Source organism: Neovison vison, chromosome 7, assembly GCF_020171115.1.
Source record: "Neovison vison isolate M4711 chromosome 7, ASM_NN_V1, whole genome shotgun sequence".
NCBI lineage: Eukaryota > Metazoa > Chordata > Mammalia > Carnivora > Mustelidae > Neogale > Neogale vison.
The window spans coordinates 194,473,238-194,495,777 of record NC_058097.1 but is presented as its reverse complement, the minus strand read 5'-3'; the positions used below and the strand labels follow the sequence as shown (position 1 = coordinate 194,495,777).

At 43.3% G+C, this 22,540-nt stretch overlaps 1 protein-coding gene across 9 annotated transcripts in view; it reads right to left on the bottom strand.

Moving 5' to 3' along the window:
- CTNND1 (catenin delta 1) overlaps window positions 1-22,540 on the bottom strand; it is a 49,151-nt gene that overhangs the window by 19,807 nt on the left and 6,804 nt on the right. For 5 of the 9 annotated variants that reach the window (XM_044259364.1, XM_044259355.1, XM_044259359.1 and 2 more), the window contains exons 2-5: window positions 4,500-4,619; window positions 2,971-3,265; window positions 958-1,029; window positions 92-244 (exon numbers count right to left, since the gene is read on the bottom strand). In XM_044259364.1, the coding sequence (XP_044115299.1) occupies window positions 92-244; window positions 958-1,029; window positions 2,971-3,165 (420 nt within the window). In that variant the 5' untranslated portion in view covers window positions 3,166-3,265; window positions 4,500-4,619. The other 4 variants (XM_044259356.1, XM_044259357.1, XM_044259363.1 and 1 more) reach the window with 4 other exon arrangements.

Here is a 22,540-nt window from a genome sequence, read left to right as displayed (position 1 = left end):
ACCCTAAGTGCCTAATCTCTCCCCCACCACCAAGAAAGACCAAAAGAAGACCTCCTCTATCATCCCAGACCTTATACAAGTCTTAGCTTACTGTGGTTTCTGTGCGCCGAGTAGTTCCATCATCAGAGGTCTCCACAGAGACAACAGACATGGCTCCCTCAGGGTCCTCCTCCGTGTAGGTCCCCACAATCTGCCCTGGCTCCTGCATTCTGGGAATGGTGCTATACACAAGGTGACTGTGATCCTGTATGGAAAGGTGGAAAAGGAAGGAATTATTAAGCCATATATATCAATAGCCCAACCCAATGAGAAGTAGTCTCCCTAGAGAGATTCCTCATGCATCTTCCATGGGCCTCAGGACTTTTAGTGGAGTAGATGTCCCCACCTTTGAACTTATACAAAAGAGCAGAAGATGTAAGTCCCCAATTCTAGTCATTTAACAAATATAAACTGAGTTAACTATAGCCAATAGCCACATCAACACCAAGTGACAGAGACAGCAGATTTAACTTCCCAGTTCTAGTCATCAAAGTGTCTATGAACTGTGTTAACTGTGGCTACATCTGCATCTGGGTGATTCTTCAAGAAAGAAGTTCACCAGTAAAGAACTTTTAAGATGAACCAGAAAGTACCCCCAAAAACCCTCTTCTGACTGACCGTTACTCTTTAGAAACTGCCTAAGGCTCAAGACCAGGGAGATTTCAGGTAAGAACAGAAGCATGCCCATTCCAGAAAAGGGATGCAGTAACTGAAGGATCAAATACAGGAGCAGTGGCCGTTAAAACTCATTCCAAAATACAACTACTTATGCTCCACTACTTTATTTTCCTAAATGAAAGAAGCTAATTAATGGGTGGGTTCTTACAATGTAAGACTTTGTAAGACACCAATATGCTCTTACAGGCTGGGAAGTAAGAGAAAAATGAAGCAACCCAGACCTTGAGCCATAGACATTACCTGGGGTCCGTTGAGTTTCAGATCTGAAAATTTCTGTCGCTCAAGGTCAGCATCGCCCACAAACCGGCCGTTCTGAAACATAGCCCACAAGAAGACAATTCATTTTGTGGCCCTACTTTGCTCTATCAAATATAAATATCTTTTTTCCAAACAGGAAAAGGGTTTTCAAATAGATATTTGTGGCCTGGAGTCCTTCTGTCAAGTACTTATAGAAGAACCACATCACTCCTTAGTTTTAGCACTTTCCTCAAAGAGGAACTGGGCCTGGAACTGGCAGACTGGGTCTCTGGAACGTAAGAAGGTAAGCTCCATGACGGCAGACATTTTTTCTATTTTTATTTTTGGTCAGTTTTGTTCAATGATATATTTCCAGTACCTTGAACAATGCTTGGCACATAATAGGCACTCAAAAACTATTTGCTGAGTAAACAGCAGGGACTCAGGTAAGTCCTTAAAAATATAAGGAAAGTTAGAAAAGCTAGGCTGGGGAGTTTCCAAAAGCCCTCTTTATTGCTTCATCCATCTTCATGCTCTACTACCACTGGAAACTCCCACATCAGCCAGCTTTTAAAGAGAGACACCAGAGATGTGTCTCCCTTTCCAAGCAGGAAGAAAACGAGGACCCCAATTCTCCTCTGCAAAAACAGTTGTCTCAACATCATCATCATCACCAATTTTTAGAGCCACAGAACATAAGCTGCTCTGTTTTGAGCAGCAGGAAATAATCTAACAACATTACACTACGTAAAAGCAGTTGACTGCTCCTCTTCCAATAGGAAACAGTGAGATCCAGCCACCTTGGGAGACTTCCCCCACCCTACTCCTATTACACAGGGAGTGTAATGCTGCAGGGAGAGGAAGTTAAACATTATTTTCAGGAAGAAGGAAAGGTGTGGCTTCGTTGCTGAACAGAAGTTAAAAATAAGAGAGAGAGAGAAAGAAAGAAACCTAGTACTAAATTCTGGAATTCCCCACTATCCCCAAGCCTGAGCCATCCTGCTCTCCCCTTTCAATATATACCTACCGCTCACTGCTAACCCTCTATTCTGATTCCTATAAAAATCCTAGGAACACTGCAAACATACTGCTTCCAAGTCTCCTAAATGGACTTTTGTCCTCTCACGCAATATGCTCCTCAGCATGATGGATCTTCTCTGTCTTAAAAAATAAATAAGTAATCAATGTAAAGGACTACTGGAGCATAAGCACTGTTGTTAGTTCCCAACCGGAGATCCCTTAAGATGGTAGAGTCTACCAGGCAAGGTCTACCCTACACATACACACCCTCAGACAGATTACATCACAGCGAAGTCAGACCAGAGAAACCATAGGAAACACAAGATACTTCTCATTTCTAACACCAACTCCCCCAAGTCACTCAGAGGCAGCCAACCCAGAGACCACTGGCTCCTGTGGTTATCTGGGTTAAATAATAGCACGATGCTCCTTCTCTAGCTCTAACCAACAGAATTAACAGTGATACCCTTCCCCACAAGACATGATCTGCAAAGCTAACAAAACAAGCATACAAGGACAATACGGAGCAGGAATACACAATTTACGGATACTGCCACACCTTCTGAGCAGACTGTTCTCTGAACAAGACTGAACCGGAGCTGAGAGTATAAGATACCCAACCTCACCAACCACTAAACAGGCATTTACCTTTCTGAATGTTTGATACCAAGTTGGGGGCCGGGGGGGAATCAGAGAAAACAGAAGGACCTTAGGTACAGCGCCAAACTACATGATTTACCATTACTAGAATTACATCCCAAACCAGAAACCCCACTCCAGCAAAACAGGAAGTCAGATAGATGCTTCTTGAGATACATCTATTCAACTCAGCAGAGCAGCAATATTCCCTATCTCTTACATCAGTACTGGGAAGGTTCACCATGATACATGGGCACAGGACAGCCCATCACCACAAGGAAGGCAGTTTCCCAAGTAGGATCATAGCCTCTCTATGACCAAAGTCCTACCTGCAAGTCTGATGGAGAGAGGGGTTACCTGATGCCGGCGGGTGAGGGTGCCGTTGGCCATGAGTGGGTTGGCATCTTGTGGTGAGACCCGGACGCGTTCCAGTTGCGCCGAGACGTGGCGCCGTTCCTCCTCCAGCGCCCGGGTCAGCTTCTCAAACTGGGCCTCTTGTTCCTTCACAGAGGCCAAGATGCTGGCGGTCGACTCCACCTCTGAGTCGTCCATGAAGGTAAGGGGCGGAGCCGCCGCAGGGCAGGGTAAAAAGGAAGGTGTGGATCACAGAGGGAGGAGCAAAGAGGGAGAAGGCCCCCCTCACTTCACACTACTGAGAGAAGGTAAGGGAGAGGAGAGAAAAGGTCACAGGTCAGAGAAGACAGATGAATCATTAATCCCAGAGCCAAAGATGCCCTCTTGTGGTTTTACTGCAAGGCAGAAAGCCAGCCACCACCAAGCCTAGGAGCCCATCACCACTGTCCGCTCAAGCAGGATCTTTTGCCCACTACCCTTTAACACCTCACCAGAAATAACCACCGCAAAAAAGGTGCGGTGGTTATTTCTAGATCCAAGTCTACACTGTTGGCAGGAGAGGGAGAATATGGCTAAGTACTATAGTCATAACAGGAGATTAATATTAGATTATTTTTGCCTGGAAAAATGTGTTGGCATTAACTCAGTGAAAGTTGTAACTCCACAGCACAGACCAGCACTCACTGGCCTGCAGAGGTAAGCCATTTCTAGAATTAAGGGAACAGTACAGACCTACAGATCTTACCTCCCCAAATCTGAACACTGAAATTGCCTCAGGGGTGGCAAAATTTACTAAATAAATATGCAGGTTAAAATGCCAATCAATCAAGAAATATAAATAGTAAAAAAAGACTTCCTACCGTCAAATGCAGGCAACAAAATGAAGGCCCTCATTTTGAATACATTTATGAAGGAGTCTTTCTACTTCTATAATGCTGAAGGCAAACTGTGGGCCTTGGCTCCAGGAGACAAGAGAGCAGTAAAACCACAAAAAATTCTGTATGTAAAAAGGCTCCACTTGCAGCGACCTTCACCTCTTTGGGAAGTAGGAAAATGAACACTGGGTTCAAACTCGGAATTGCCCGTCGAAGTAGTTCACATTCTAACCTTCAGTCAATGGCTGGGAACTTCCTATATCCCTGTTATCCTGCAGAAAGCTCTAAATAAACCAACTGCATTTTTACATCTTTACCTTTCCAACTCCGGTTAAACACCCAAGTAGCTAAAGGATTTGTGTTCTATTTATACAATAAATGATTGTTGTATAAAAAAGAAGAGTTCCCCACACCCTACTGCATTAACTGATTGGTCAGTAAATGGAGGGAGGGGCCCTGTAGTCACACCATTGGACTCAATAAGGTTTCTCTCTTACAAACTGGCTACAGGAGACTTTATGGCCAGTGCAACATATACCATGTCAAGAGGTTTTAAAATAAACTTTCTTCCCCTATTCCCCACCCTCTTGTCAACCCCTTAAAGGAAAAAAAGGTACTTAAAAAATTTATTCTTAATAAACATATTTCCATACACACCTGTTAAGACAAGGTCGTAACTGATTGGTTTTAACACAGAGTACAGCCCAGGCTAGATTCAAAAAATCATGGGAGAAGCATCCCAGCCACCACAGCAAGGAGGAAGCAGGAAGGAGAGAGCTGCAGAAATATTTGGAGGAAAAATGAGATTGAGAGGAAAATAAAATATACCCAAAACATTAAAAAATAAGAGGATGGGGCAGGTATTGGGAGAAAGACAATCTGGGAATGGAAGGGAGTCACATAAAATAGGACTTGCAATTGCTTAATGTAACAAATGCCCTTGGGACTTTGTTCTGTCTTCAGAGACCAGGACCTTGATGTAGTTTTTATTAAAACCTGGATTCTACTGTCATGGAGTACTTCTGTACAGAGTAAGTTATAATATAGATAATAATTCACTTATCCCCTATTCCCGGCAATCAAAGTGGGGGAGGGGAATTTCTGATGTTGGAATGCCCTTCCCCCTCCTTCCCACCCCTAAGGCAGAAACCTCAAAGCCCAGTCCCAGCATGCCCACAAAGACATTGAGAAACCAACGCAATAGTGGGGAAGACATGTGGGGACTAGCCTAGACTGAGCCTTTTGCTTCAGTTCCCTTTCCCACGCTCCCCAGGGCCCTACCAAACACAAGCGCTTGGGCCTGTTTGCTCTAGAGTACATGCAGCATTCTGCAAGCAAGAGTACCCAGAGGAACAGACAGGTGTCCAATAAACTCCCTAATTAATCCTCTACCACTAAGACATCTTCCAGTGGGTCCAGCACCGAAATCCAGGAATGTGGCAGCCCCCCTCTAAATTTCTCTGTCTTTGGCTCTGGGTTCCCGCAATCACTTATCAAACTACTGTTCTTCCTTCCCGTCTGTTGCTGAGTTTTCCTATTCCCGCCCTACATCCCAACAGGCCACTCAAACATCTTTAATAAGTATCCTCATTAAAAAAAAATTTAAATGCTGCTCCCTCATCTCTATTGCTTCATTTTAAGCACTGAACATATCCGCTATGTATGATGACCTGAGAACCTTCCGGATCAGGAGGACTCTAAAGCTCAAAAGAGATCTTCCAGTTCTAGATTTCAACAGGGCCTGAACTGCAGTTACCACTCTGGCAGCCTCCACCCTGTAATCTTCTTTGCTAATAAATACCCAAACTACCACTATCATGGGGCATACAGTAACAGCACTCCCTGCTGCAGAGAAATTGTCATCATGTGGTAAACAGCTACTTTTTACCCCTACAACTCAATAAAGGGAGTTAAGAAAGGATAGTCGGAAAATTACCCAGAGCTCTAAATCAGGATGCAGGATCTTCTCGCATCCTTCACAGCTTTAAGGACTGAGCACCAGGCTCTAATCTGCAGAAGATGACAACACAGCTAAGCAGAAAGAATGGATCAGATTCCTAGACCTAACAGCACAGTGAGATTTTCTGCCTGAAAGGGAGCAGAGGCAGAGGCTATGTAGTATAGGACGCAGAAGACTGGTCCCAGTCCTGGAGCTGCCACTAGCCAACAATGGCAGGAAGTCAATGCCATGTTCTCATCCAAGAGATGCCAGAATCACCAGCCCAGTTTAACTGAAGAGTTGCTAAGAGGATCAGGTGAGATAATGTATGTCATACAAATGTGAGGTATGAAGTTGTTTCAAGAGTTAGTTTCTATCTCCCAATTATACTACTTAATGGTAATGCCTCAGCCTAAAACTATTTTGTGAACTAGTAGATGAGACTAACCGGATCAAAAGCATAACTGGGTTCTAAGGAGTGGATGAGCTGGTTTCCCTGCTCCAACTCTATTTACTAGGAGGGCCCACCTAGACCAGTGTCTCCAGGACACAGAGTGCAGGATTGCACACCCGCTATAATAAGTTCTTGACCCCTTATTTGAGGCCTTAGCAGTTTTTGGCCACAGAGAAAGGGAAGGTGAAAAGAACTAACAGTTACTGAGTGTTTTACATTTATTATGGTGGTAATACAATGCTAAAGAAGGAAGTTTTACTGCAAATGAGAAAATGGGCTCTAGGTGAAGAAAGTACCCAAGGTCTTGGTTAATAGCAAAGTCTGAACTTAAACTCAGATATATTCCATTCCAAAGCCTGTGTTCTCTTTCTACTACATGCTGTCAAGTCTAGAACGTACAAGCCCAGTATAAGATGTATAGTCCAGGCCTTCTCCCCAACAGTCCTTGCACTTTCTGCCAAAAAATCACAAGAAATAAGTGGGCGAGGGGATTTCCATTTTTCCTTACATTAAAGGGTTATTCATAATGTCTACATAGAGGATGCAAGTGAGGAAGGGAAACAAATGGGAGAAAAAGAGAGTGGAAGTGGGGGAAGAGTACGTAGCCGAGGACGAGCTACAGTACAACAGCCCACCTCACAACTCAGACTTGAAGAGTCTTCATCAGTGCCATACACATAAAAAAACTGTGCTTTAAACCAGAATCTGCAAACCACTAATGGACTTTGGCAATTAGAGTCAAGAAAGTCACAGGAGTCCAGGCTAACACCTTTCTTAATATTTTCAAATGCATTACACTGGCTCTCCCTACAAAAAGATGGTCAAGGAATTCTCCAAATGAGGAGAGAAAGACCACACATAAAGTGCGCCCTGCCATTCCCCTAAGAGTAGACCTTCCCCTAAGACTATGACTGGTTTTACTTGTAACAAGCCATAGGTGCTATAGATCTGTGAGCCTACAGCAAGGCTCCAGCATTCCGGTGATGACAATGGTAAAAATTCAGTCTCTTCCGTAAGAAACCCAAACCAAAAGTTAAATTGGATCAAATACCCAGAAGAACCAAAGAGATGATGCCAACCAGTAGCTGGGTAAAAAGTATCAGCAATAACACAGTCCCTGGAATGGTCTATTCTACTGTCATGTGGCTATAGGAATGTAACTTAAGATTCTCAGAGTTAAGAATACAGGCTTTGGAATCTGCCTGGGTTCAAATCCCAGCTCCACTGTTTCTTAGCTGTAGAACTTCGGGCAAAATACCACTTAAGCTCTAAACCTCAGGTTCCTTTTCTGTAAAATGGGGGACATAAAATACACGTAGGAGTAACTGCAAGAAGCATGTGAGACAATCCACATAAAGTGCTTAGAAAATGTTTTGACACACAGCAAGCTATTCATATGGTTACTGATACAAACACTACCACAAATAGCTAAAACTAGGGGCCAGAGTTTGGTGGTGTTAATAGGACTTTTGAATAAGCCACACATGTCTCCACATGCCCCCTTCTCCACTTTTATAAGAAGCCCAGTAAACTACAGGAATTCTCCACACTCTCAAAGGGAAAGACAAAATAGAATTCCAGACTAGGGGTCAAAAGACCTGGGGTTCAAGTTCTGGCTCTGCCTAAAAGTAGCTGTGAGAACTAAATCGAAGGGTTAAGTTATAACCCCTGTTATCTTCACTTCCATTACTTGTCAGGGTAATGGGCTAATATATGTAAAAGTATAGGCAGGATGACTGAACTTCTCCTACATCCTTGCTATTCTGATGAGTATATCTGAAGACATGGGTGCCTGGGTGGTTCAGCTGGTTGAGTACTGCCTTCAGCTCCGGTCATGATCCTGCAGTCCCAGGATCAAGTCCCACATCCGGTTCCCTGCTCAACAGGGGGTCTGCTTCTCCCTCTGACCTTTCCCTTTTCAGGCTCACTAGCTCTCTCATTCTCTCTCTCTCTCTCTCTCTCTCAAATAAATAAATAAAATCTTTAAAAAAAAAAAAAAAAAAAAGTATCCAAAGACATGACCAGAATTAGGCAAGCTACCCCTTATGGAAAAAAGAGAAAGTATCTGCTCTCAGACGGAGAACTCTAAACCCCACAGAATAGTCTTAGAGTTTCTTCGGAAAGAAATTTTATCTTCTGCAGCCAATCCCAAAGCCAATCGTCCTCTCTCCTTTTTATTATGAAATCAAAACCAATGTCACAGTGATACCTTCCCCCCAAAAGCAAGGATAAGCAAAACTCTGTATCATCCTAGAGATTTCAAATGACTGTTTTAAAAAGCACACTGAGCCTCACTGAAGAATACCAATCAATAAAATATAGCACCTGTAACACCACAGAGCTATACTACGTAAGGTTCAAGCCAACAAAGGTTTGTCTTCTAGATCCCTAAAAAGTATGTTTGCCTAAAACCACATGTGCTCCAAAATTCAAAGCAATTATTCCTGTTCAACCATATGCACAGAAAACTGCCATTTTATTTTTAAATTAAAGGAATATATTTAGTAGTAGTTTTTTCTCTGGCTTCTTATCACCAAGAGTACATGTACATCACCAAGAGTGCATGTACAGGTCCAAGGTCTAAGTGCCCCACCTACCACCTGATGTTCTACCATCTCATGCTCCGTGAGAACAATTCCAGTGTTCCCTGCCTTTGTTGGGAAGACTTAACTGCCACACTAAGCCCTAGTCCCTGGACGTGATCTGCAGTAAGACCTAAAGAGTACTCCGCCCACTTCATGATCTCAACTGACCACTTCTCAGAGTTACAAAACTGATTTGATGGAAATGGCCCTTTCTTAGGTGTTATCAGTTTCTGAGCTTCGCTGTGAATGGGCCTGATGCAAGGTCCAGCCTCGCCACCTAAGAGCACCCAAAAGGCAGACTGGGGACTTTCATTTCCACAGGGAAAAACTAGATCTCAATGTGTCCACCATGAACCTCTCTGACAAATTAAGAAGTATGACAAATCACTGTCCTCTTTGGGAAGAGTGATACTTCTGACTGGAGTTCCAGAGCAAAGAAGGAAAATAAGTATCTAAAAGTTTTGGTTTTTTAAAAATATTGTTGAGGTTGAGGAGGTTGAGTTGGACATCTCCACAGATCAACAGGACACCTTAAACTCACCTCAGTCTTATCATCCTGACCCAAATTTATGTATCAGAATTTAGTTTTCACTGTGACTGTGACTTTAAAAGGAAAAAAAAAAAAAAATCAACTCCATCATCTTGACCCTAAATTCGGAAACCAGATGGAACATTATCCTTGTTCTCTTTTCCTCTATCTTGAATTCTGGGAACCCCCAAACCATAACATACTAAATGGCTGAATGCTGGACTGACTTTGAAGCAAAGGAAGGGTGTGGCTCTCAGCTAGTGAGGGGCCCAGGGCTGAAAGGGTATGGAAAGAAACAAAACCTGCTTCTCTCTGGGGCACGTATGACACACACACACAGGACTGGTCTAACAAGTCCTTCTGATCTCTCAGGCCAGGCCGCCTCCTTCTCCACCCCCATTACCCACATGCCTCTCCAAGGCCCTCCACTGGGACAGACAACGCTGAATTTTCTCTCAATCCTGAAAGTCTAAGACACATCAGTTACTTACCTGGATCCCTGATGCAACCCTGCCAAAGAAGCCTCACCTAGCCTTATAAGGAGAAAGCAGAGCTTTAGGGAGAGGCCGATAAGGAAACAAAGATAAGAGGGAGGGGCAAAAAGAAGGAGGTGTCAGACCGGAGGAAGGGGAGAGGCCAAATGCCTTTCTCCTCCCTACAGGAGAACGGAGAAAAAGAAAGGGAGGTCAAGTACACAATGGGAAGTGAGAAAAAGTCTAATCAAACTGGGAAGGTATTGTGTAACTCCTGTGTCATAAAACAGAAATCCTAAAATTAACTAGGATACCTTATACCCTTCCCTACCCTAGGCTAGAAAAAAATTTTCATGGAGAAAAAGCTTAACCTTAGGGTTTTCTAGAGGTCACCAAACTGTTTGAGCTCACATTCCTTTTTTAAAGAGGTAGCTTCTCACCAAACCCTCTTACTTTCTATCTATGGCATTCTCAACATTTCCTTCCCCATCCTCTGTTTTTTAAGATTATTTACTTATTTATTTGACTTAGAAAGAGAGGTGGGGGGGAGCACAAGCAGGGCGAAGAGGCAGAGAGGGAGGGAGAACCAGACTCACTGCTGAGCAAAGACACCATGAAGGACTCAATCCCAGGACCTGGGATCATGACCTGAACCAAAGGCAGCCACTTAACTGACTGAGCCACCCAGGCGTTCCCCTTGCCCCTCCTCTGACAGTGACTTGGGATGGGATAGCTGCAACCAGCTAACTGAGTCATATTTATAGTCCTGCTTCCTCAAAGCACTGAAAAGAGCAGTAAGACCCCCTCCATCACGTTGAGAATATACACACTTTTTGAGACAAGCAACAAACGAGTCTATGAGGAAATAAGAGAAAGTGTGAAGGTCCTGTTTCAGCTATAGGACAGACTGCTGAAGGAAATGTTTTTCCCTATCTAAAAGAAAAAAGAAAATCTGACATAAAAGGGGAAGAAAAGTTTTGATTTATTAATTAACTGATCTCCCCTTCTAAGTTACCACACATAATCTTCTCAGCAACCTCTGGGGTGACACTAGCCCCTTTTTAAACATGGCCCCTTTTTATAAATGAGTAAACTGTACATCAGAAGAACTCAGTATCTTGCCCAAGGTCACAGAGCCAGTAAGTAGTGGAAATGCACCTGTCCTACTCCAAGTTCATGTTCCTTCTTTCTGACAGAGTAAAGGGGGTATGCACTTTCTACACACCTTGTGGGTAAAAGTCATTCTAATTCCAATAGAGAAGCTGACCAAAAGTAACTTTTTTTATGAATTTTGTTTATTTATTTGACAGACAGAGATCACAAGTAGGCAGAGAGGCCGGTGGGAGAGTGGGAAACAGGCTCCCCCCTGAGCGAGAGCCTGACACGGGGCTCAATCCCAGGACCCCAAGATCATGACCTGAGCTGAAGGCAGAGGCTCAACCCACTGAGCCATCCAGGCCCCCCAAAAGTAAACTTTTGAGATGGAGGATGGTGTGAAAGCAGATAGACTTTTGGGTCTTACCTTCACTTTTTTTTTTTTTTAATTTTTTAGAAAAGATTTATTACGGGGGCAGTGGTGAGTGTGCATGAGAGAGCTTGGGGAGGGGCAGAGGGAAAGGAAGAAAATCTCAAGCCAACTCCATGTGCTGAAGTGTGCTGAGCTCTGAGCCTGACACAGCTCAATCTGAGTGACCCCTAAGATCATGACCTGAGCTGAAATCAAGAGTAGGGTGCTTGGGCGCCTGGGTGGCTCAGTGGGTTAAAGCCTCTGCCTTCGGCCCAGGTCATGATCTTAGGGTCCTGGGGTCAAGTCCCACATCGGGCTCTCTGCTTGGCAGGGAGCCTGCTTCCTCCTCTCTCTCTCTCCCTCTCTCTCTCTCTCTGCCTACTTGTGATCTCTCTCTGTCAAATAAATAAATAAAAATCTTAAAAAAAAAAAAAAAGAGTGGGGTGCTTAACTGTCTGAGCCACCCAGGCATCCCTGGGTCTTACCCTCATTTTAATGAGCAAGAACTGGGGCCCCCGGGTGGCTCAGTTGTTAAGCGTCTGCCTTCAGCTCAGGTCATGATCCCAGGGTCCTGGGATGGAGCCCTGCATCTGGGCCCCATATCTACGCTCCCTGAGCCTGCTCCTCCCTCTCCTACTCCCCTTGCTTGTGTTCCCTCTGTCAAATAAATAAATAAAATCGTAAAAAAAATAACAATGAGCAAGAATGTATTTGATTCTGAGGAAAAATAGCTTGCAATCTACCTCAGATTTCCCATTCTATAAAAGAATAAGAATTCAGGAAGGGAAGGTGCTAGGGGCAAAAGTAATACAACTTTTTACATCGTCCCCTATCCACTGGAGGGCTTGCTCTAGAAATCTGGCCACATGCCACAATCTCAAATCATCCCCATCACAAGAAAGAAAACCTAATCACAAATATCCCTACTCTCATTTTTAATGTGGCATCTCACTAAACCAAAAGCAGAGATCAGAGTTAGGGTAGGAAACAGAAGGAACTAGAAGCAGGGAAGTTCTGTGCTGGCCAGGATCAGAACAGAGGGGAGGGATTGTTCTAGCGGTATGTTAGCAATCTGCCTCTGGGGCAGCTGTCCTCCTGGGCAATCAAAGGCGGGTTTGTGTGTATGCTCAGGGCCTAGCCAGCTTGGCAAGAAGTTGAGGACTCAGCCACCCAATCCACAAAGTTAGAAGAGATGCCTGTTCACAGCTGGAATGAAGGGCAGGGAAAACAAAATCAGAGGGAAAAGGAAGGAGGGGCACAGAGACGGCTACAGGTGCTATTTCGGGGTGGGGGGGGCTAGAGAATCCCAGGAAACTACTCACCATTCCCTAGTTATGTGCAAACAATGAACTACCAGTACCTCCCAATAATGAAATCAAAGAATGGGTAGGTTTCTCTAGCTCTGTGTGTAGTAGGGTGCCAAGTGGAAGGGTGAAATGTAAAATGTTGGGCCCCAGCATCTCCTGGTTCTCTCTGTCCCCTTCAGACCCAACAAAGTATCTGCAATACAGAGAGTGAATAAACATTATATAAACAAATATCTATTTCTTTCTAGAATTCCTTTCTTAATTAAATCCTAGAGATCTATAAATTAACAGTAACACACATAAAACTCCGTGAAATTCCCCAATGCTAGGAGATGGAAGCCATTTATATAACTCAAGTACAGAGATGCAAAAGGCCACAGTCAGAATTCACACTCCCTAATCCCTCAGAGTAGCTAGATGCTCCGAGACCCATTAGACACACAAAGGCTGCTCTCTTCTCAGTAGAGCCCTGGAGCAGAGCTGCTCTCCAGGGACAAAGAGATTTCACAGGAGAACCACAAAGACATGGCCCCTCTCCGTTCCCCCACTCCCAGCTTTCTCACTTCCTGTCACAGTAGCACCAGACCACAGTCTCCCAGAAACAAACAAATACAAAGTGCTGGATTCTGGGCTGCAGGCCAACCGCATTCCAGGGCATCCTGTCTACCAATCACCAGTCAGAGCTCCCACTTTGCCCCGCTCAGTTCCTTATCATGTTCAGGAAAACAACCCTCCTCCCTGCCCCAAGCCAACACTACATAGGACAAAGCTAAGGCCTTTGAGAATCCGCAGAAAGATACTGTGCGGATCTAAGAGCTGAAAGCGGGTGAGGGGATTTTTAAGATTCCTGCTTGGCAAGTGTCTTTACTTTGGAGGCATGCATTGAGGATTTTAAAGCTGCTCCTCATATTCTGTTCCGATACATGGGCTACCACCCAAAGAACACTTCAGAATAGCAACCTGACTGCCACTCCAGAATCAGTCAAGGAAACATACAGCCGGAGAACGACTTTAAAACATATCCTCTGGGGGGCACCTGGGTGGCTCAGTTGGTTAAGCAACTGCCTTCAGCTCAGGTCGTGTTCCTGGAGTCCTGGGATCGAGTCCCACATCAGAAACCCTGCTCAGCAGGGAGTCTGCTTCTCCCTCTGACCCTCCCCCTTCTCATGCTCTCTCTCTCTCTCTCTCTCAAATAAATAAAATCTTTAAAAAAAAAAAAAAAACACATCCTCTGTCACCCCTTTCCAGGGCTTTAAACCCCTTTCCCCCACAAGCAAAAAGTTAATTCTTAGAGGCCCCACAGAGGACAAACAAAGGCAGGAGGCTCCACCCTAAGAAGAGGCAGGATAAGCACCAGTAGGTGCTGGGAGCAAAGTTCTCTACCTCCCTAGAGAATGAGGGGAGGCCTAGAATTGCTCAGTAGTATTTGCAAGCAAAGAGGCCAAGACAGCAACCTCAGCTTTTCCAGCTCACTACTGCCCCTGGAGTGGGTCAAGGGCTGTAGATTTGGAACCTCTACTGTGGGGGGGAGGGAAGCCTTCCTTTCTAGTAAGGGTCCTCAACTAATTTCAAGAATGGGATAAATGATGCATTCTTCTGTTATCTTGTACAAGCCCATTGGACATTAGCCCTAAACCCCAGAAGCAAAGATTGAGATAGAAGTCAATCTAATCTATTAGCTGGAGAAATCCAAAGAAGGAACACCCTTTGCCCACAGGGCTCAATTCCCTTTGCATAAAGCATAGCACAGGCTCAGCAGAGTTCTCCAACCAGGGGAGACCAGTAATATGCTATAATTTCTCATCGTTTATTCCTTTTCTTCCTCCTAAAAACTCCTTCCCCCTTCTTGGATCTGCTACAAGCAGTCTGGGCTGAACCCTCATTCAGATAGTATACGATGCAAAAGGAGCCTAAGTCTGAAACAGCATAACTTAGAATTAACTCATATTTGGATCTGACATAACCAGGTGGAAGGAGGTAGGGCAGGAATATACACAACATCAGCCATCTAGGGCTGGGTAGTAAAATGGGTATGTAGCAACGCTAGGCTTTAGAATAAAACTTTAATAGCAGAGCCTAACCACTGCACACTATCACAGAGGCACACAAACAGAAGTTTCAGATCTCTTACCTAGCACTGAATCAGACTAACTCCTTTTTTCTCTCAAAAATATGTTTTTCTCTCAGTCGGTTAAAGCCCTAACTTTTTATTTCAGCTCAGACCATCTCAGGATCCATCTCAGACCATCCTGATCCATCTCAGGATCCAGACGCTTGTCAGGCTCTGAGTTGGCTTGAGATCCTCTCCCTCTGCCCCTCCCCTTGATCTCTCTCACTGATAAATAAATCCTTAAAAAAAAAAAAAAAAAAAAAACCTCAAGAAGTAGTACCAGCTGTTATTATCCTTTTTTTTTAAAGATTTTATTTATTTGAGAGAGCGCATGAGTGGGAGGGGCAGATGGAGAGAATCTCAGGCAGACTCCGCCCTAGTGCAGAGCCCAACACTGGGCTCCATCTCATGACCCTGAGATCCTGACCTGAGCAGAAACCAAGAGAGGAACACAACCAACCAAGCCACCTAGGTGACCCCAATTGTCACCATTTTTATCCTATTCTCCCTCATCACAGCCAGGCCAAAAAGCAGCCAATTAAGTAGTATCATGTGAGGTTGTCATATAAAAGGAAACCAAAAAATCTTGGAAGTGTTTTCAGACATACTTTAAAAAAAAAAAAGGGCTGTGAAACTCACCCCAGAAGACTGGCCACACCCATATCAATACTGCTGCTCCAAAAGGATGCTTGACAGGTTCTCTGCCTCAAACTCAGCAGGTGAGACAGAAAAGCAGTGCTGACTCAGAAATACAGTCACCCCAGGGTGTGAGGGAAGGAAGAAGAACAGTATAGCCAACCGATTACAATTCAACATGACTTCACCAAAGGTCCTGGTTCTAATTGTATCTCTGGCTGTCTGCAGACATATTTAGAAAACCCAACCAAAGGAGTAATGAATGGGTAAGGAGAAAGTCAATGGAGGGGCCCAAGACTTAAGCTGAATACTCAGTGGTTGGAAAACCATGAGTGTTTTGCTATCTAACTTCCCACATACCCCTCTTTCCAAATCAAGCCCAAAGCTGAAAGAACTGGGGTGGAGGGGGCAGAGAAAAGAATGTGACTGAAGAAGGTTTAGTTACATTCCAACTAGTCAGCATCCCACATGGTATTAAGAGTGCCTGAGAATCCAATCCCACTACATGGGAGTTGCTGGGGCTCTGCTAACATACATCCAATTCCTCCAATCCTCCACCCCTCCCCAATCCCAAACACTCTGAGAAGAAGCGTAATTGAGATAGCTTGATGAAGGCACCAGCTGTTTCCACCACTCTCCCTCCCCCCAACCCCAGAGACCACAGTTCAAACTCACATCAAACACTTAATACAATTGACTGGCCAGTAGGAAGGAGAAGCCTGGACTAAAATAGCAGGAAGAGTGCCAACTGGCCCCACTTAGAAGGAATGTTTTCTTGGCTCAATTTAAAAATAAGAAACCTTTGTCACCCACTCCCTTCTGCCCAATTATGTTCTCTTTTCTGCAACCTACCCCTCAGCATCAAATGGATTTCAGTTTCTTCCCTACAGCTCCTTGATCTATTTTCAAATGTCAGGGAATACAGGGGAGATATAAGGTTGAATATAAAGTAATGTCTGGGAGACTGGGAGGCTTCCTGGACTGCAACAGCCTAACCCACCACAGGGCAAGATCTCACATAAGAGCAAAGAGACAAGAGACCAAACAACACCTGTCTCCACGTTTCAAATGAGGAAAGAAGGGAGTGAGTATGATGTTCCCAGACTTGAACAATGATGGTAATCTGATTTCCCAAGGCAGAGGTAGTCAGTGAAAAGTATTAACATGATCAGTCCCTCCCCCACCCATATTAGAAGTTGGCCAGAGCTAGCCAAGGAGGAAGGGAAGGAAGCCAACACTTCCTTTTCAGACAGGAAGTAACATTGGCCCTTCCTGTTGAGTTTTAAACAAATTGTCCAGCTGAATTTCAATGAGAACATCCTCTCCTAAATCTGTTCCACAATTTGAAAATGGAGAGGGGAAGTGGAGATGCGGTCTAAAAGTCTCCCTCCCTCACAACAGGCGAGTCCTCCGTACCATGCTAAGTACTGGCATAACCCCCAAATCAGGCAGTGACATCTGTAATTCCTATACAATACAGCATATAGAGGTAGAAAACTTCAAATTAGTCAACTTCTCATGTCCACTACCATGAACTATTCTTCTCTACTTCTCATACTAATTTAATAACCACCCAACTGAGAAATCATATAGATATGCAGCTTAACTCAAATGTTCAGGTTTTACGGTCCTCGAACCTAAATTATCAGAATCACCTAGGAAGCTTTATTAAGAAAATACAATCTCTGGTTACCTGGCTTGGCTCCATCAGAGGAGCATGTGACTCTTGATCTCAGGGTCATGAATGCAAGCTCTACATTCAGTGCAGGGATCACTTAAATAAATAAATAAACTTTAAAAGAACAAAAAAATTAAAAATACCATCTCCCAAATCTACCTCCTCATCCCCCATACCTGAATTTCTAGAGGGAATGCCTGGGAATTCATGTTTTTAAAAAGCTATCAAAATGACTGATAGTCTGCTGGTGAGAACCACTGTACTAGCCTATTCCTGACAATACTAGCCTATTCCTGACAACCCTCCGACCACCACACTCCTCTAGCAAGAAGGGCACTGGTTATTAATACTGTACTGGGCCTATTATTGTCCACCAGATAGCTCAGATCATTATTCCAGGCTGGATTAGAGGCTGATGGAAAGCATGGATTTAAATATAAGGATAGCTGGAAAGACACAGTCCTAAATCCTATACTCTAGACTCAGAACCTAAAAAAGAATTATCTCATTTTTTAGAATTCTGATCTGTACAACAGAGAATATCCCTATTTACAATGCAGACTGGACAACCCTGATTATTACTTTTTTTAAAGATTTTATTTATTTGACAGACAGAGATCACAAGTAAGCAGAAAGGCAGGCAGAGAAAGACAGGGGGAAGCAGGCTCCCCGCTGAGCAGAGAGCCCAAGGCAGGGCTCAATCCCAGGACCCTGAGATCATGACCTGAGCTGAAGGCAGAGGCTTAACCCACTGAGCCACCCAGGCACCCCCAACCCTATTTTTAAAACAACTTATTTCAAGTGTCCTCCCAGAAACAAAGAGCTGCCAACATTTTCAAAGACTGGGTCTATATCCCATCCTAAAATGTGTCCAAAGTCCCAAATCTAGAATTCACAATCCTAGATAATTCTAGTCCAATTAAAAATACTGATTCAGGGACGCCTGGGTGGCTCAGTTGGTTGGGCAGCTGCCTTCGGCTCGGGTCATGATCCCAGCGTCCTGGGATAGAGTCCCATATCGGGCTCCTTGCTCCACGGGGAGCCTGCTTCTCCCTCTGACTCTGCCTGCCTCTCTGTCTGCCTGTGCTCGCTCTCTCTCCCTCTCTCTCTGACAAATAAATGAATAAATAAAATCTTTAAAAAAAAAAAAGTCTCTTAAAAATAAAAATATTAAAAAAAAATACTGATTCAAGGGTTACATCTGACTCCTACTCAAGCAAAAGTCACTTTAACTTCTAGTTTGAGTAAGAGCAAGTGAGTAGCAAAATGTTTTTAGAAGAACCATAAAGAGAAATATTTCCACAGGAAACGTGTGTCACTAAAGATTTAGTAAAGAAGAATACCACTGAAAAACACTTTCGAGACAAGTACAAGCATGCGACACCTAGGTGGCTCTGTTAACTGGGCACTCGACTCCTGGTTTCGGCTTAGGTCATGATTTCAGGGTGATGGGATGGAGCCCTACAGGGGCTCTGCACTCAGTGGGGAGTCTGCTTTTGAGACTGGCTCTCCCTCTCCCTCTGCCCCTCTCCATTTATGTGTGCGTGTGTTCTTGCCCTCTCTAAAATAAATATTTTTTGAAAAGACAACTACAAACATCTATGAACACTGAAGTAATATGCACAAAGCAGTTATTTAAAGCAACTTCAAAATTAGGGGAATCTGTGATTGCCTATAGTTTTTCCTATGCAAGATGACACAGTTACTTGACCAAAGAAGGGGATGGTAAGGAAGTAAATGTTTCCTGACTGAGGTCATCTCCCAAGGATGATATTAAGTAACAGGATAACAACAGATAGGTATAATTAAAGTGAAGGACAGAGGGTAATCAGGTCAAGTTGTAGGGCTAAACTCCAAACTTAGAGAGAGAAAGGGAGACAGAGAGATTCTTTCACTGAAGGACAAGACTAGCTAAACCAGATTATCTTGAAAAGGAAAGTAAGAATGGGTGAGTCAAAACACAAGTACTCTGGAAATCAAATATCCTTTTACTTTCACATACATGGCTGCCATAGAACATCGATCACTAAATGGTGGGTACTTATCCCTCAATCCCACCAAAGTCAACCAGGCCAAGTGGCTCAGTATATCCTTAATAACCCTTAATGCTTAAACATATATCTGGAAAAGGAAAACAGTGCGAAACAGAAATATAAATATGGTGACCTATATCATGATCCCTGAAGCCATTAAATACCAACGATTAGGACTTGGGGGAAGCAGGAGCCTTTTGGTCAAATGAACAAAGGAAAACCAACAGATAAGTGGGGCAGGCATATTTGGTCATAAAACAAAGTAACAAATGTACTCAAAAGGAAACCATACCAGATCTAGGCTATCAGTTCTCCTGTTAAAACTATGTAGATAAGAAGGTAGAGAAATATACTTCTCTAGGGAAGTAATTTTTTTGGTCTTACTTCCCAAACACATATAAGCTTATTTTAAGTAGTTCCCTACTATTATATTCTCCAAGACAAGGGTCATCAACCTATGCAAAATCTGCTATTCTGCAAATTATGTGCTGACTATACTCACACAGAACTTCTGCAACGGGACAAAGATAGAGGCTGGGTCAGGTATTGCCTCAACTCTTCACAGAGAACACACAAAAAATTGTTAACGGCTGCTGTCACTGGGGTCTGAATTGAGGAGGAGACACTTTTTTGCATTGTACAGTGCATGACAAGGTCCTAAATTATCCCCTCTTCCCCCAAACACATATCCATTGAACCTCAGGAGGTCTACTTCTCCCCTCATCTCTCTTGCTCACTGGTAACAATGAGCCCCAGGACCTTTGCATTTTCTACTCCTATCTACCTGACTTTACCCTAGTTATCTTTTAGGTCTCTCTCTCAAACATATTTTAGGGGTGCCTGGGTGGCTCGGTGGGTTAAAGCCTCTGCCTTCAGCTCAGGTCATGATCTCAGGGTCCTGGGATTGAGCCCCGAATGAGGCTCTCTGCTCAGCATGGAGCCTGCTTCCTCCTCTCTCTCTCTCTCTGCCTACTTGTGATCTGTCCGCCAAATAAATAAATAAAAATCTTCAAACATATTTTATTTATTAAGTGAGACCTTTCCCAACCACTCTCTATATTCAAAAACTTCCCCCTACCTTTGCACTTCTTATTCACCACTCTACATATTCTGCTTTATTTTTCTTTTAAGATTTTATTTATTTGACAGGTGGAGATCACAAGTAGTTTGAGAGGCAGGCAGAGAGAGAGAGGGGGGAAGCAGGTTCCCTGCTGAGCAGAGAACTCGATCCCAAGACCCTGAGATCATGACACGAGCCGAAGGCAGAGGCATAACCCACAGAGCCACCCAGGTGGTATCACCACATTCTGGCATACTATACATTTATTTATTTATTATCTCTCTCTCTCAACTAGAATATAAACTCCGTGAGGTCTATCTGGTGTACTGGAATACTCTAGTGCATAGCATACCACAGGCTCTCAAATTTTTTATTTTTTCTAAATATTTATTTATTTGTCAGAGAGAAAGTACAAGCAGGGGGAATGGCTGGCAGGAGAAGCAGGCTCCCGTCTGAACAAGGAGCCCAATGTGGGACTGGATGTGGGACTCAATCCTAGGACCCTGGGATCATGACCTGAGCCAAAAGGCAGCCACTTTATCGACTGAGTCAGCCAGGTGTCCCTCAAATTTCCTTTAAATGAAGGAAGATGTTTCACTTTGCCAATGAAAACAAAATGTTAAATTTTAGAAAAACAGCTTTGTTCATTTTTCTTTCTATACTTTCGTTTTGCACACAAAGGTTTATTCACTACATCTTGTCAGGAGATTTAAAAGGTAACTCTTGTATTGTTACAACTAAATGTTTGGAGTAAAGAAATCCTGCCCCTCTCCCACCAAAAGGTTTCTAGCAAAAAAGTTCTACACCAAGAGAGTGACATTTATACATGCAAAACAATTCAATTTTTTTTTTTAAGATTTTATTTAATTTATTTGACAGAGAGTGAGAGGCACCACAAGCAAGAGAAGCAGGAGAGGGAGAAGCAGGTTTCCCACTGAGCAAGGGAGCCGGGTGCAGCGCTGGATCCCAGGACTCTGGGATCACGATCTGAGCTGAAGGCAGATGAACAACTGAACCACCCAGGCACCCCTTTAATTTTAAGATTTTCTAGTTTTAAGTAATCTCCACACCCAACATGGGACTCAAAACTACAACCCCAAGAAGAGTCCCATGCTCCACCAACTGAGCCAGACAGGTGCCCCACCAATTCCCTCTTTCAATTAGCATGTTGGGCTATATATTGTCTTCTGAGTCTTATGAATGGTTGCAAAACAGTTACTTTCACATGTATATAAGAGCTCATGTACAGTAGTAAGATAACAGGATGGGACAAAGAAAGAATGCTGTCATGTTTTCTTAAAATAGCCTAAGAAGCCAATTTTTAAAAATAAAAATAAGAAAGAGTGAAAAGATTCTTGTTTACCTTTGGCAGCTCTCTTTCTGAAAGATCTGTGATGATATTTAATTTTAGAAATGCACTTAGCACATCTTTGATTTCCATTTAATGTAACTTTCTATACTTTTTTTCTAATTGTGATCTTAGGCCCATCAGCTGGGGTCTCTGGCGGCCTGACCTTCAGCAGGGTACACATTCAAATGACCAACTCTGTCCTGGTTTACAAAGTAGTCAATGGAGAACAGAACACCAGAGAAGTTACAGAACTTCCCCCTTCCAATAGAGAAATAGTGGAAACAAATCAGATTGGCACTAATTTCTCCTTTAAAACAGGCTACTCTATTTTAAAAGTGTGCTGAATATACACCAGTTACTTTGTTTCAAGGAAATTCACTTCACTTGCAAAGAAATGGTAACTGTAGGTGCTTTGATAAAAGTATTGAAAAGTTGACCCAGTTTCCATAACAATGTCTTATGTCCTCAACCATCAGAATATATTTTGGTTCCTTAAAATATAAGCTCCCTAAAACAAAAATCTTTTCATGCCACAAAGCAATCTCTCAATGTGCTACTGCATTCCAACAGAGAACACAGGAAGCACACACACAAAACTGGTAATTTACCCTTGGAAAAGTACAATTCTTTTGCTCCACTGTCAAGTGACCCAAAATGAGTAATTTATTAGTAAATGTGGATGAGATATGAGAATCAAAAAGAGAACTAATCTGAATTACTAGATCTTCTTGAATCACAATTTATCTTAAATCTCTAACTGAAATAAACCAGAAGCAGCATCCTAATACTTGTACCTTTAGCACAAAAGTACAATTTATTCTACGATAAGAATCAGAAACTTCTTCCATATTAAGTGTTAGCAAGGCAAAGCAATGCCCATGAACACTACCAAACTCAGGAGAAAAGATAAGAGGACACCAGAGATCAGGAAAACAAACAAAAAGGAGAATATGTAGAAGAATCAGTAGACGAAAATGTGGGTTAAAAAAATGTAAAGAGCTGAGTGGGGAGTTATGATAGGAAGCTATGGAGTGTC